We start from the raw sequence: 12,656 nt of genomic DNA, 5'->3' as shown, positions 1-12,656 counted from the left end.
TAATGCCAGATAAAAATAATGTTTTTTTTTTTTTTATCGCAATGTAGCCTATAGATATGAATTGCACAATAATGATCAATTTATGGATTTTTATTATGCACCGTTTTCTCCTTATTCAACCATCACGCAACCCACTCCCCCAATCATGCACACTATTTCATGACCCTGAACCCAGATATAACAGCAGATTGCGGGTTATGAGTCAACCCGCTTGTGTGTGATCCATGCGTTTGATAACGAAAACCACATGTTAATGCAAGGTGTAACCAGGGCTATAAATATACCTTTGTTGAGAAAGGGCATTGGCAAGTTTAGAACCTGTGACGTTCTGGTCCCTATCCCAGTGCCTAGTCTACTGCGCAAGCAATTGGGAGGGCACAACACATTTTTTACCTATATAAAGCTGTTCAGTCAGGTAGAATTGTAATTAGTAAGGTTGGAAAACAAAAGCTGCATTGGCATTCGAACTGGCAACCTTGTGTGTCGCAACCCAACCTCCCTAAAGGCGGCTATTCTTTATTTTACTCTCACCTGTAAACTCCACCCTTTGACCTGTCCATCGAGCTTTCATCCAACCAATCAATTCCTCCCCGACGACCTCTGGAAACAGTCCGGAAAATCTGATCACAATTCAGTTATTTTAATCGTCTAAAAATGTGGACAATATTAGGACGTGTGTTAGCACCAGGTATAAACGGGGCTCTTGACTGAATCCTGCAGGGCTAACAACAGATTTGCGTATCAATATCAAGCCCCAAGTTAACATTGTTTACAAGCCAAGGGTTATTATGATTATGATGAGGTGTAATGGATCATGATGAACGGATATCAAAACAGTCAGACAAATTGACTTAATGGTGAGACCACACATTTCCACCATCAGCACCCTAAATGACAAATCCAGCACATTGTAATGCTTGCAGTTCTACCTCCAGTTACTGCAGGTAGATTGGGCACTTAACAATGCCTGCCAAAGTAAATCTCATTCATATTACAGCTATTCTTATTTCCCTGGGCTGTGTACATTTGAATAACTTATTGAAGTGTTTTTATTCAAAAACAAAAAGGCAATTGTATCTACTCAATAATATTGTGTAAATTGATGCCTTAATTTGTTTACGCAGATTCATCACATTTTTTACAGCGTATGTAGATTCAATATTATTGTTAATTTAATTATTTTCCTGGTAAGTGCTCTTACTGTGTTTTTGGGGGGTTAGTGGAACTCGAAAGGAATTATTAGAAAATATACCAGAATAGGATGCATAAAAACTAACTTTACAACCAAAAGATAGAAATGTTTCATGTGAACATTTCAATTTTAAATCAATGTTTATTAATGATAGCTAAATATTATACTGTGCTCCACAAATGTGAATGGACCTTCTCAAAGCTGCAGTATTATAAAACGTATTCGAGCGAATCAAATTCACTAGCGTGCACATTGTGGTTGTTAGATTAGGGAATGCTCGAATATCTTTTTTTTTTTTTTTTTTTTTACAAATAATACATTCTGAAAACATTCTTCAGTTCAACAAACCTTTCAGTTCATGTGAGTTAGTTTATCCAAAGTAAAATATTGAAATGTCAACAAAAACAGCTCTTCATCTTAGGCTAACAGTGGTATTGATCCAACCGTAAAATATTACAAACTAACTTGGATGGGGATATTCTCTCAGTCAAAGCCATTCCAGAAAAATTGAACAGGTGTTACAAAAAAAGTAGACTTGTCTGCCCCAGGGCTCTAGCTCTGGCAACGTAAGACCTGAAAAAGAGAGATACAGTAGTGTCCACATCTGAACGTCAACTGTCCCAGGGAAGGTCAATCGTTATCTTTGCATGAGTTTCCTTCTGGAGCTGACTCTGTTCCACAGGTTGCGTGCCGTCCGGGCGATGGTTGAGCCACGGGGGAGGTGCAGGCTCTTTAGTGGCTCTCTGATACAGGCCAGCACCCCTGGGTCTGAGCACCCCTGATTCTGCAAGTACTCATGGGAAATGTCGTTTATCTGCCTCAGCTGTTTGCTGTAGTAGTTCCTCAGGTCACAGAGCTCCTCCACTGCAGCCTCGGAGATGATGGAGACCTGGGAGGGAGAGTTGACCAATGCTGGCCTCTGGTGTTCAGAGTCTGTAACCGCAGCTTCTGAGGGAGCTAGGACTGCAGCAAGAGCAGCAGTACAGGGTTTCCTTCGCTTCTTTTGGGGGGTTGTTGATTTAGGTTTAGAATTTCGTTTTAATGGCGGTAATGGGGATTCGCTGTCATTAACTTTCTCTATAATATTGATCTCTACATCTACTTCAATGGCAGTGGGCTGGGCAGCAGTAGGGTCATTCTGGTCCTCCCGTGTCTGGCTTTCTGTCTGGTCATGGTCCTTGTCTTGTTTCCTGGCCAGATTCTGCTGCTCTTTATGCATCATGATCAGTTTGTTGCGTCTGGGAGGAGTGCTGCTGTCGTTGGGGGCAACGGGAGGAGGGGACTGGGAGGTCACCACCACCTCTTTAGCTCCACCAGCTAATTGGTCCTCCTGTGGGAGACAAAAGGAAGTGTCAGTGACCCCTGACTTAACTGAAGAACCAATCATAAATCGAAGATGGTTGACTTGGGACTGGGCATGCTGTTACACAGAACCATGTTAGTGAACCCCAATGTTAGTGTAGCATAGCGTGAGTTAGTGAAAGCATGCTCCATAATGAATCTACAGCCATGTGTGTAGACATTGACAGGACATACACACAGGGCTGAGTTACGACACAAACAATGAAAGCTGTAACAATGGTTGAGTGTTTACAGAAATACAGTACCAGTCAAAAGTTGAGACACACCGACTCATTCAAGGGTTTTTCTTTATTTTTACTATTTTCTACATTGTAGATTAATAGTGAAGACAACCTATGAAATAACACACATGGAATCATGTACTGTAGTAACCAAAAAAAAAAAAAAAAAGTGTTAAACAAATCAAAATCTATTTTATATTTTTCAAAGTAGCCACCCTTTGCCTTGGATGACAGCTTTGCACACTCTTGGCATTCTCTCAACCAGCTTCATGAGGAATGCTTTTCCAATAGTCTTGAAGGAGTTCCCACATATGCTGAGCACTTGTTAGCTGCTTTTCCTTCACTCTACGGTCCAACTCATCCCAAACCATGTCAATTGGGTTGAGGTCGGATGATTGTGGAGGCCAGGTCATCTGATGCAGCACTCCATCACTCTCCTCCTTGGTCGTGTCCTTTAGTAGTGGTTCCTTTGCAGCATTTCGACCATGAAGGCCTGATTCACGCAGCCTCCTCTGAACAGTTGATGTTGAGATGTGTCTGTTACTTGAACTCTGAAACATTTATTTGGGCTGCAATCTGAGGTGCAGTTAACTCTAATGAACTTATCCTCTGCAGCAGAGGTAACTCTGGGGCTTCCTTTCCTGTAGCGGTCCTCATGAGAGCCAGTTTCATCATAGCGCTTGATTGTTTTTGCGACTGCACTTGAAGAAAGTTTCCGCATTGACTGACCTTCATGTCTTAAAGTAATGATGGACTGTCGTTTCTCTTTGCATATTTGAGCTGTTCTTGACATAATATGGACTTGGTCTTTTACCAACTAGGGCTGTTATGTATACCAACCCTACCTTGTCACAACACAACTGATCGGCTCAAACCCATTAAGGAAAGAAATTCCACAAATTAACTTTGGACAAGGCACAGCTGTTAATTGAAATGCATTCCAGGTGACTACCTCATGAAGCTGGTTGAGAGAATGCCAAGCATGTGCAAAGCTGTCATCAAGACAAAGGGTGGTTACTTTGAAGAATCTCAAATATAAAATATATTTTGATTTAACACTTTTTTGGTTACTACATGATTCCATGTGTTATTTCATAGTTTTGATGTCTTCACTATTATTCTACAATGTAGAAAATAGTAAAAATAAAGAAAAACCCTGGAATGAGTAGGTGTGTCCAAACTTTTGACTGATACTGTATGACATCATGCATATTTAATTATTTTAGGAATAATTATGCATTCTGTAAGGATATCATTCAGGACCAAACATTACATATGTCTTTAACCTAATTGACATATACATGGTTGCCCAGTGCCATGCCATAGATGCAGTGGGTTGAATAGAGAATCAGGGAACTGTACTTTGTCTTTGGTATCTTCAGGGGGGCACTAGAGGTCTTTCTTGACTTTCTTCCTGACAGAGGAGTTTGTAGCATTGTCACCAGATCTCTTTCCTTCTTTGGTCTTTACCTGGGACACTTTTACCTGTAGGTCATCAACAACAGCTTTAACCTGCCTGTCTCTCACACACACACACCTAAGCTAAACTAGGTGTGGGTAATAACGTAAGCAGAGAAGAGTTTAAGAAGTGACATGAGAACCAGAAACATGAATCATTCCCATATGAAGGTGTTAGAATTGATTGTTATCAACCATTACCGGCACCTTGGTCACATTTAGCAAATATCAACATGGATTAGATAAGATCTCAGCAACACCCAAAACCACAGCTGTTGTACTGCACTTGGAGCCCTGATATCTGCGCCTGTCTGGTATTACGCAACACTACATTGTTTAGAAAACCTACAGCATTAGAACTACAGTGATTTACATATTACAGTGATTAGGGAAATCTGTGTTTTGTTTACAGTAAGTGTGCTAATGACAATCAAGGGTGATGGTGGTAAGAATGATTCTACTCAATATTTAAAATCATAATTAACATTGATAAAAGGGAAACACTGATTTTGTTGGTGATTGAATAATACAATCAATCAAAATGACGAAGAAACAAAATCCAGATCTTTATCCGATGGCCTGAAAGGAAAAGAAACTGACAACATAGTTCACTTACCTGCAGGTAAGTAGACAAGTAAACAAGAGGTATTCAGAAGACAAAAACAGATTGAAAGAGCATAGAAGATGGGGCAAAGACATACAAGGAGAAGAGGATTGAGACGGTGAGAAATAGGTTGAGTAAAGTACTACTTTAAACGGGGAAATAATTACGTTACACTGAAACATTTCAGTCAGAAGTGCAGAAGGAGAAATAGAAAAATAAAATGTGATAAGCAGAAAAGATAAGACATCCCAGGATGATGTATTCAGAAAAATGTGGCTTCCTAGCCTTAGTCTGCACGGACTAGAAAAAATTACCAAAAAAAAGTTATTACCGGGTAGTCAACTATCATATCGATTCCGTGCAGATGGAGGAGGCCACTTTAGTCTATTGAGATGCACCCAAAGGCTTTCCTGAATGATTTCTGTACCGTTTGCTGTGTAGTACTGACCGTGTTTGCTTCCAGGCCTGTCCTCCTCATGGTGATGGAGTGACTCTGGTTCTTCAGCATTGGGGCCTTACGTCCCAGCTTCAGGTAGAAGTAGGTGGTGTACGGAGTGAAACTGAAGTCTTCACTGTGGAGAAATTTTTTAAAGGGGGGTAAACAAAGATCAACATTCTAAAAGCAACCAGCTGTGCACTAGTACAAGTCCATTATGACCTGCTCACAATTCTCTCCAGCCTCCACTCTTGACAACCCTATTTGTCCTTAGTCAGTACCTGGTGTAAGACAAGGATGTGTTCTTTAGGGAGGTACTGCCTGAAATGAAAACACATTTTTTTATGCAAAAGTTTTTCCTATGATGTGCCCCACTGAACATGCCCTAGGTCATAGGCCTACCTGAGGTAGCCCTGCAGCAGTAAGCATATTGAACTGGAAAAGGGTTTAAAGTTAAGTCAGTCAGTACCTGAGATATCCCTGCAGCAATAGGCTTGTGATGACGGCCTCCACCTCCAGGCGAGACAGGGTGGTGGTCTGGATCATCTTCCTGCGTTTGGCCGGACCCTTCCCCATCCACGCCTCCGTCACCTTCAGGGGGGTCAGCTTCTCGTCCAGAGAGCCCGCCAGCTCCAAAATCTGGACCACATCTTTAGCATGCTGCGTGATGTCCACCGTGATGTAGTCTGGATGGAAACACAGGTATACTAGGTATGAAGACTCAACATAAATTATGCTAGCTCTTTTGATTAGATGGGAGAGTGACTCATATGCCCAATTCCAAATCTACCCATATGCCCCTAGCATGCCATGTATGTTCGATTTGAAAAGTGGTATGTTCACCATATTGTACTCATACCATTGCCACGGCGACAGACATCACACATCTTGTTGCATCCTTCATTGTCCCAAACCTCATCAAAGTGAACAGCGATCACTGAGCGCCGACACCTTAAAACAATAGAGATACACACGTACTGTACCCTTGAGATCCTCAAACAGCTATCTACACAACTGAAATTGTCACAAGTAATCTAGTGATGTCAATGAGAGCGTTGTGATTGGTCCAGCTCAGTACCTGTCTATGTTCTGACAGTAGTCGACCATGGTCAGCAGCTTCTGTTGTCCTACATTCTCCATGACAACCATGGTGCTGATCCTGAAGATGTCGTTGAAGCCAAAGTACACAATGCAGTCAGCCGGCTTATCGTCTCTGCCTGGAGGAACGGAGAGAGGACCACGTTAAAGATAAGGGAAAAATAAGTTAGGAGTTAAGAGGAAGAGAGTTTAAAAACAAACTGGCTGTGGTCAAAGTAGAAGTGCAATTGGAAAATCAGAGGGGGGAAAAAATACTTTAAAATGTAGAAATAGTATTCCTCTTTTTCTGAAGTCAAGGGATCAGGTGTTGTTCCTAAATTATCACATTTTTTGAGTGAGGAGATTTTTTTAATTCTTTTTTTATAAAAAAAATAAAATAAAGTTGTCTACCTGCTCGTCCGCTCTCCTGATAGTAGTTCTCTATGGACTTGCTGATGGTGTGATGGATGACAAATCTGACGTCAGGCTTGTCAATCCCCATCCCGAACGCCACAGTAGCTACCACCACCTGGATCTTGTTGTTGGCCCATTTGCGGTGAACCCGTGACTTGTCCTCTGGATTCATGTTAGCGTGGTATGGATATGCATTGATGCCTTTCTTCTGTAGGTCTGCCGACACAGTCTCTGCATCCTTCTGGGAAAACACGTACACTATCCCTGCCAAAAGCAGAAGCATAATACCTCAAGTCTGGATAACAAGCTGCTGATGTTTGTCACATTTCGAAAATGTGACAAACTGAATTTTGAACTATTCTTTGTTTTTCCTTTCAAAGTACCTGACTGGTCCTTATATCTCTCCTTGATCAGTGCTGAGATGTCACTGATTGAATCATCACTGTTTGGGTCTTTAAGAAGTACCTGAGAGATACAAAAACAGTACAGATCCTCAATACTTCAGTGCAGAGACACAGCGGGAATCTTAACAAGCATCCCCTTTAGTAAAACAGTGTGTGTATTTTTAAAGGTCAAAAGAACAACAGGTGTTTGCCAAGCAGGTGGCGGCCAGGTGTGTATGGTTGCCATGACGCCCACCTCGTAGTAGAGGTTGGTGCGGTTGAAGGAGGCAGTGAGTGTGACTGGCTCAGGGACACACAGGATCTTTTGACAGTCCTTTAGAACACTGCTGGTTGCTGTGGCCGTCAGCCCTAGCAACGGAACCTTTGGGAATTGCCTCTTCAGGATCCCCAGGAGCTTGTAGTCTGGCGGGAGAGGAGGGGTAGTTGGCTATCAGCCCCACACAAACCTCACAGCATACTACTTAGAATGAAACAAACTATTGGGCATGCATTCTAAGTGGTATGCATAGAGATACATTGAAGTGTTCTGTTTAATTATATGGGGATATCCTTGTTTGGGTATTGTAATGTAAAACAGAGTTATTAGAATTCTACTTTGAGTGATTTGTTGGAGTAGCCCTTTACCTTCCACAACAAAGTAAGGAGACTAATAAAAAGTAAATAGCCAATATACAGTACAGTTGTACGGTCTCTCACCAGGTCTGAAGTCGTGTCCCCACTGGCTGCAGCAGTGCACCTCGTCCACAGCAATATGGCTAAGCCTTCCTGCGTTGTAGGCCTTCTCCAGCCTCGACATCAGCAGCTTGCTCTTCGCTATCTTCTCTGGAGTCACATACAGCAGCTTGAAAAGCGATTTGGTGTCCGTCATCCCCGCTAGGACCATTTTAGCATGTTCCTGAGGTACATAGCAGAAGTCTAATAAAACACAAATCCTAAAAGGTATAATCAATACCAGCCAAGTATCAATAATATGTCGAAAATGTGTTGGTTATTACCTTACTGCTGGATGCGTTGAGAGACACGGCTTCAACGTCAATGGACTTTAAGTACATGAGCTGATCCTCCATCAGAGAAACTAGAGGACTTACGACCAGAGTGAAACCTGGAGGCACACAAACACACGTTAAAATAACACTGCAATGAGTAATGGTGGCAACCATCTGCGATCAGAGCTTTAAAGTCAGACCAATTTAGTCGCATATGTGACCAAATATTTTGCTGTGCGACCAGGAGTTTTATTTTGGGAGCACAGTGCGCCTAGGGGAAAAAACCTCCCTGATAATAATAGTTGTATTAAAGGCTGTACCGTTGTTTCCAAACTCCCTAGAGAAAAAGGGAGCGCAGATTCGTCAGCATCATGGTTGCTCCATTACTACAGCGAAAATGGCTTACTTCTAGAACAACCAGGTCAAAAGATATGACCCATATTACCAGTGCAACATTTTTACTTTCCTATAGCGGATGACCGGGACCGCATTTTACATTCATGAACCACGTCATGGGCCGTTCTAAAGCTATTTGCGTGTCGTTATCCATTTGTTTACCTCATTGGCTAGCTAGCTAACACCCTGGTAACTTCACCAGTATATCCAAACATCTGGAGGCACAGAAAGGAAGAGAGCTTTTTTCAGGAGAGCAATGAATGAATGACCATCTCCTACATGTCATCACAAACCTGACGTTCTTAAAAGACAGTGTATAATTTTAAAATGTAATGCATCTCAATTGGAAAATAGTGCTTTTACACAATTTAGAAAACTAATATTCCCCAAATTACTTTGTAATTCCAATGACAGATATTCGTATCAACATTTATTTAGCTTTTATAATAAACAAATGTCTTTACAGTGGTACATATTAGTTTCTAGGGCATAACATGTGGTTCAAAAGTAAGTCAAAATCATTTAGGCTGTATCTCAATCATTAAAAAAAAATCATATTTGCTGGTGCTCCTAACTTTAAGTTGGGCGCACCAGTGCAACCAAGGAAAATGTTTAATTTAGAGCCCTGTCTGCAGTATGTGTTTGCACAGCACACACGTCATGACTGTCCTGTGAGGATCACAAAAGGTCAGCTCAGCAATGGCTGACAATAACCAGACCCTCTCCCACCCGCAAAGGGGGGGGGGGGGGGGGGGGGTTGACACCTCGTTGTAAATTTAAGCAGGAGAGAAGTCTCTCTCTACCCTTTAGTATCAACCAAAAGAATGACTTTGTTCGCAGACACTTGGGGAATGGTCAGTGGGTAGATGTAGAAAACGAATGTCATATTGTGATGTTATTAAAAACTGTATGGACCAAATACTGTAACTTGGAAAGGAATTATATACAGATAATATGAAAGTATTTTTTTTGAGATCGGAATGTGATTTTAGGAGTTGTCATAGAACGTCTAATCATATCCTTTGCACATTAAGTAGCCACGCCCCGAGGGAGGTCAAAGAGCTTGTCAGCATGACGGAATACCCCTTTTTACCAAGAGTGCATAAATGCTTGGAAGAGGAGTCAACCTTTAGACCAGGAAACGTGAGGCGGAGAGCTACATGTTTGAAATGGTTGACCAGGACACCGCCAATCTGCACCTGCGTGTGTAAAGTGATTTGAAACTTTGACCATCTACCCGAGGTGGAGAGAGAACTCCCCTCCCAGACAGAAACTGGTACAGCTAAGAGGAAGTTCTGAGGAAACACCCCAAGGAGACTGGACAACTAAGAAGGACATTGTGACCTCCGGTGGACAATCAGAGCATGTACAAGTTGCCCACAGGAAAGGCCCACCCAACCCTTTCCAAGAAGGCTAGGTTCAGACACGAGATAAACAACGAACAATGGCATTTCACACAAATACATTCATGATTTCTTACTCCAAACAGGAGGCGGTTCGTGAGCAAACTATATGATTAACGTTGCTGTGAGAATCGTTCTGAAATGTCTCGACGATAAGTGTGCCTTTTTCCTCGCCGTCTCCACCACTCTCCATCTATGTTGTAACAAGCCGTCACATCTTGTCAGTCCACTAGGGACCTTTGTCTCATGTACAGTTGAAGTCAGAAGTTTACATACACTTAGGTTGGAATCAATAAAACTCGTTTTTCAACCACTCCAAAAATTTCTTGTTAACAAACTATAGTTTTAGCAAGACAATTAGGACATCTACTTTGTGCATGACAGAAGTCATTTTTCCAACAATTGTTTACAGACAGATTATTTCACTGTATCACAATTCCAGTGGGTCAGAAGTTTACTTGTTATGTTGACCAAATACTGTAACTTGGAAAGGAATTATATACAGATAATATGAAAGTATTTTTTTTAGAATCGGAATGTGATTTTAGGAGTTGTCATAGAACGTCTAATCATATCCTTTGCACATTAAGTAGCCACGCCCCGAGGGAGGTCAAAGAGCTTGTCAGCATGACGGAATACCCCTTTTTACCAAGAGTGCATAAATGCTTGGAAGAGGAGTCAACCTTTAGACCAGGAAACGTGAGGCGGAGAGCTACATGTTTGAAATGGTTGACCAGGACACCGCCAATCTCTGCCTGCGTGTGTAAAGTGATTTGAAACTTTGACCATCTACCCGAGGTGGAGAGAGAACTCCCCTCCCAGACAGAAACTGGTCAGCTAAGAGGAGTTCTGAGAAACACCCCAAGGAGACTGGACAACTAAGAAGGACATTGTGACCTCCGGTGGACAATCAGAGCATGTACAAAGTTGCCCACAGGAAAGGCCCACCCAACCCTTTCCAAGAAGGCTAGGTTCAGACACGAGATAAACAACGAACAATGGCATTTCACACACAAATACATTCATGATTTCTTACTCCAAACAGGAGGCGGTTCGTGAGCAAACTATATGATTAACGTTGCTGTGAGAATCGTTCTGAAAGTTGTCTCGACGATAGATGTGTGCCTTTTTCTCCTCGCCTCTCCACCACTCTCCATCTATGTTGTAACAAGCCGTCACATCTTGTCAGTCCACTAGGGACCTTTGTCTCATGTACAGTTGAGTCAGAAGTAATACACTTAGGTTGGAATCAATAAAACTCGTTTTTCAACCACTCCAAAAATTTCTTGTTAACAAACTATAGTTTTAGCAAGACAATTAGGACATCTACTTTGTGCATGACAGAAGTCATTTTTCCAACAATTGTTTACAGACAGATTATTTCACTGTATCACAATTCCAGTGGGTCAGAAGTTTACATACACAAAGTTGACTGTGCCTTTAAAACAGCTTGGAAAATTCCAGAAAATGTTATGGCTTTAGAAGCTTCTGATTGACTCAAATTATGTAATTAGCCTATTGAAGGTGTACCTGTGGATTTATTTCAAGGCCTACCTTCAAACTCAGTGCCTCTTTGCTTGACATCATGGGAAAAATCGAAAGAAATCAGCCAAGACCTCATAAGAAAATGTGTACAAGTCTGGTTCATCCTTGGAGCAATTTCCAAATGCCTGAATGCACGTACATTCTTCTGTACAAACAATAGTACGCAAGTATAAACACCATGGGACCAAGCAGCCGTCATACCGCTCAGGAAAGGGACGCGTTCCGTCTCCTAGAGATGAATATACTTTGGTGCGAAAAGTGCAAATCAATCCCAGAACAACAGCAAAGGACCTTGTGAAGATGCTGGAGGAAACAGGTACAAAGTATCTATATCCACAGTAAAACGAGTCCTATATCGACATAACCTGAAAACCGCTCAGCAAAGAATCCACTGCTCCAAAATCTCCATAAGAAAGCCAGACTACTGTTTGCAACTGCACATGGGGACAAAGATCGTACTTTTTGGAGAAATGTCCTCTGGTCTGATGAAACAAAAATAGAACTGTTTGACCATAATGACCATCGTTATGTTTGTAGGAAAAAGGGGACGCTTGCAAGCCGAAGAACACCATCCCAACCGTGAAGCACAGGGTGGCAGCATCATGTTGTGGGAGGGCTTTCCTGCAGGAGGGACTGGTGGACTTCACAAAATAGATTGCATCATGAGGGAGGAAAAGTATGTGGATATATTGAAGCAACATCTCAAGACATCAGTCAGGAAGTTAAAGCTTGGTCGCAAATGGGTCTTCCAACTGAACAATGACCCCAAGCATATTTCCAAAGTTGTGGCAAAGTGGCTTAAGGACAACAAAGTCAAGGTATTGGAGTGGCCATCACAAAGCCCTGACCTCAATCCTATAGAAAATTTGGGGACAGAACTGAAAAAGCGTGTGCGAGCAAGGAGGCTTAGTTACACCAGCTCTGTCAGGGGGATGGGACAAAATTCACCCAAATTATTGTGGGAAGCTTGTGGAAGGTTACCCAAAACGTTTGACCCAAGTTAAACAATTTAAAGGCAATGCTACCAAATACTAATTGATGTATGTAAACTCTGACCCACTGGGAATGTGATGAAAGAAATAAAAGCTGAAATAAATCATTCTCTCTCATTATTTTCTGACATTTCACATTCTTAAATAAAGTGGTGATCCTAATTGC

General features: G+C 41.8%; 1 protein-coding gene across 2 annotated transcripts in view; it reads right to left on the bottom strand.

The window, feature by feature from the left end:
- Positions 1-1,399: 1,399 nt before the first annotated feature.
- LOC111951129 (ATP-dependent DNA helicase Q1) overlaps positions 1,400-12,656 on the bottom strand; it is a 34,370-nt gene continuing 23,113 nt past the window's right edge. Inside the window, exons 5-15 of one of the 2 annotated variants that reach the window (XM_023969166.3) lie at positions 8,164-8,270; positions 7,865-8,063; positions 7,404-7,570; positions 7,148-7,229; positions 6,762-7,028; positions 6,352-6,490; positions 6,133-6,224; positions 5,743-5,959; positions 5,286-5,409; positions 4,138-4,260; positions 2,175-2,522 (exon numbers count right to left, since the gene is read on the bottom strand). In XM_023969166.3, coding sequence (XP_023824934.1) covers positions 4,165-4,260; positions 5,286-5,409; positions 5,743-5,959; positions 6,133-6,224; positions 6,352-6,490; positions 6,762-7,028; positions 7,148-7,229; positions 7,404-7,570; positions 7,865-8,063; positions 8,164-8,270 — 1,490 coding nt within the window. In that variant the 3' untranslated portion in view covers positions 2,175-2,522; positions 4,138-4,164. Of the gene's footprint in view, positions 2,523-4,137; positions 4,261-5,285; positions 5,410-5,742; positions 5,960-6,132; positions 6,225-6,351; positions 6,491-6,761; positions 7,029-7,147; positions 7,230-7,403; positions 7,571-7,864; positions 8,064-8,163; positions 8,271-12,656 lie in introns of both variants that reach the window. The other variant, XM_023969158.2, reaches the window with a different exon arrangement.

The sequence above is a fragment of the Salvelinus sp. IW2-2015 genome, linkage group LG3 (genome assembly GCF_002910315.2).
Source record: "Salvelinus sp. IW2-2015 linkage group LG3, ASM291031v2, whole genome shotgun sequence".
Lineage (NCBI taxonomy): Eukaryota > Metazoa > Chordata > Actinopteri > Salmoniformes > Salmonidae > Salvelinus > Salvelinus sp. IW2-2015.
Note: the sequence above shows the minus strand (reverse complement) of the source record. Positions and strands in the feature narration are given on the sequence as shown.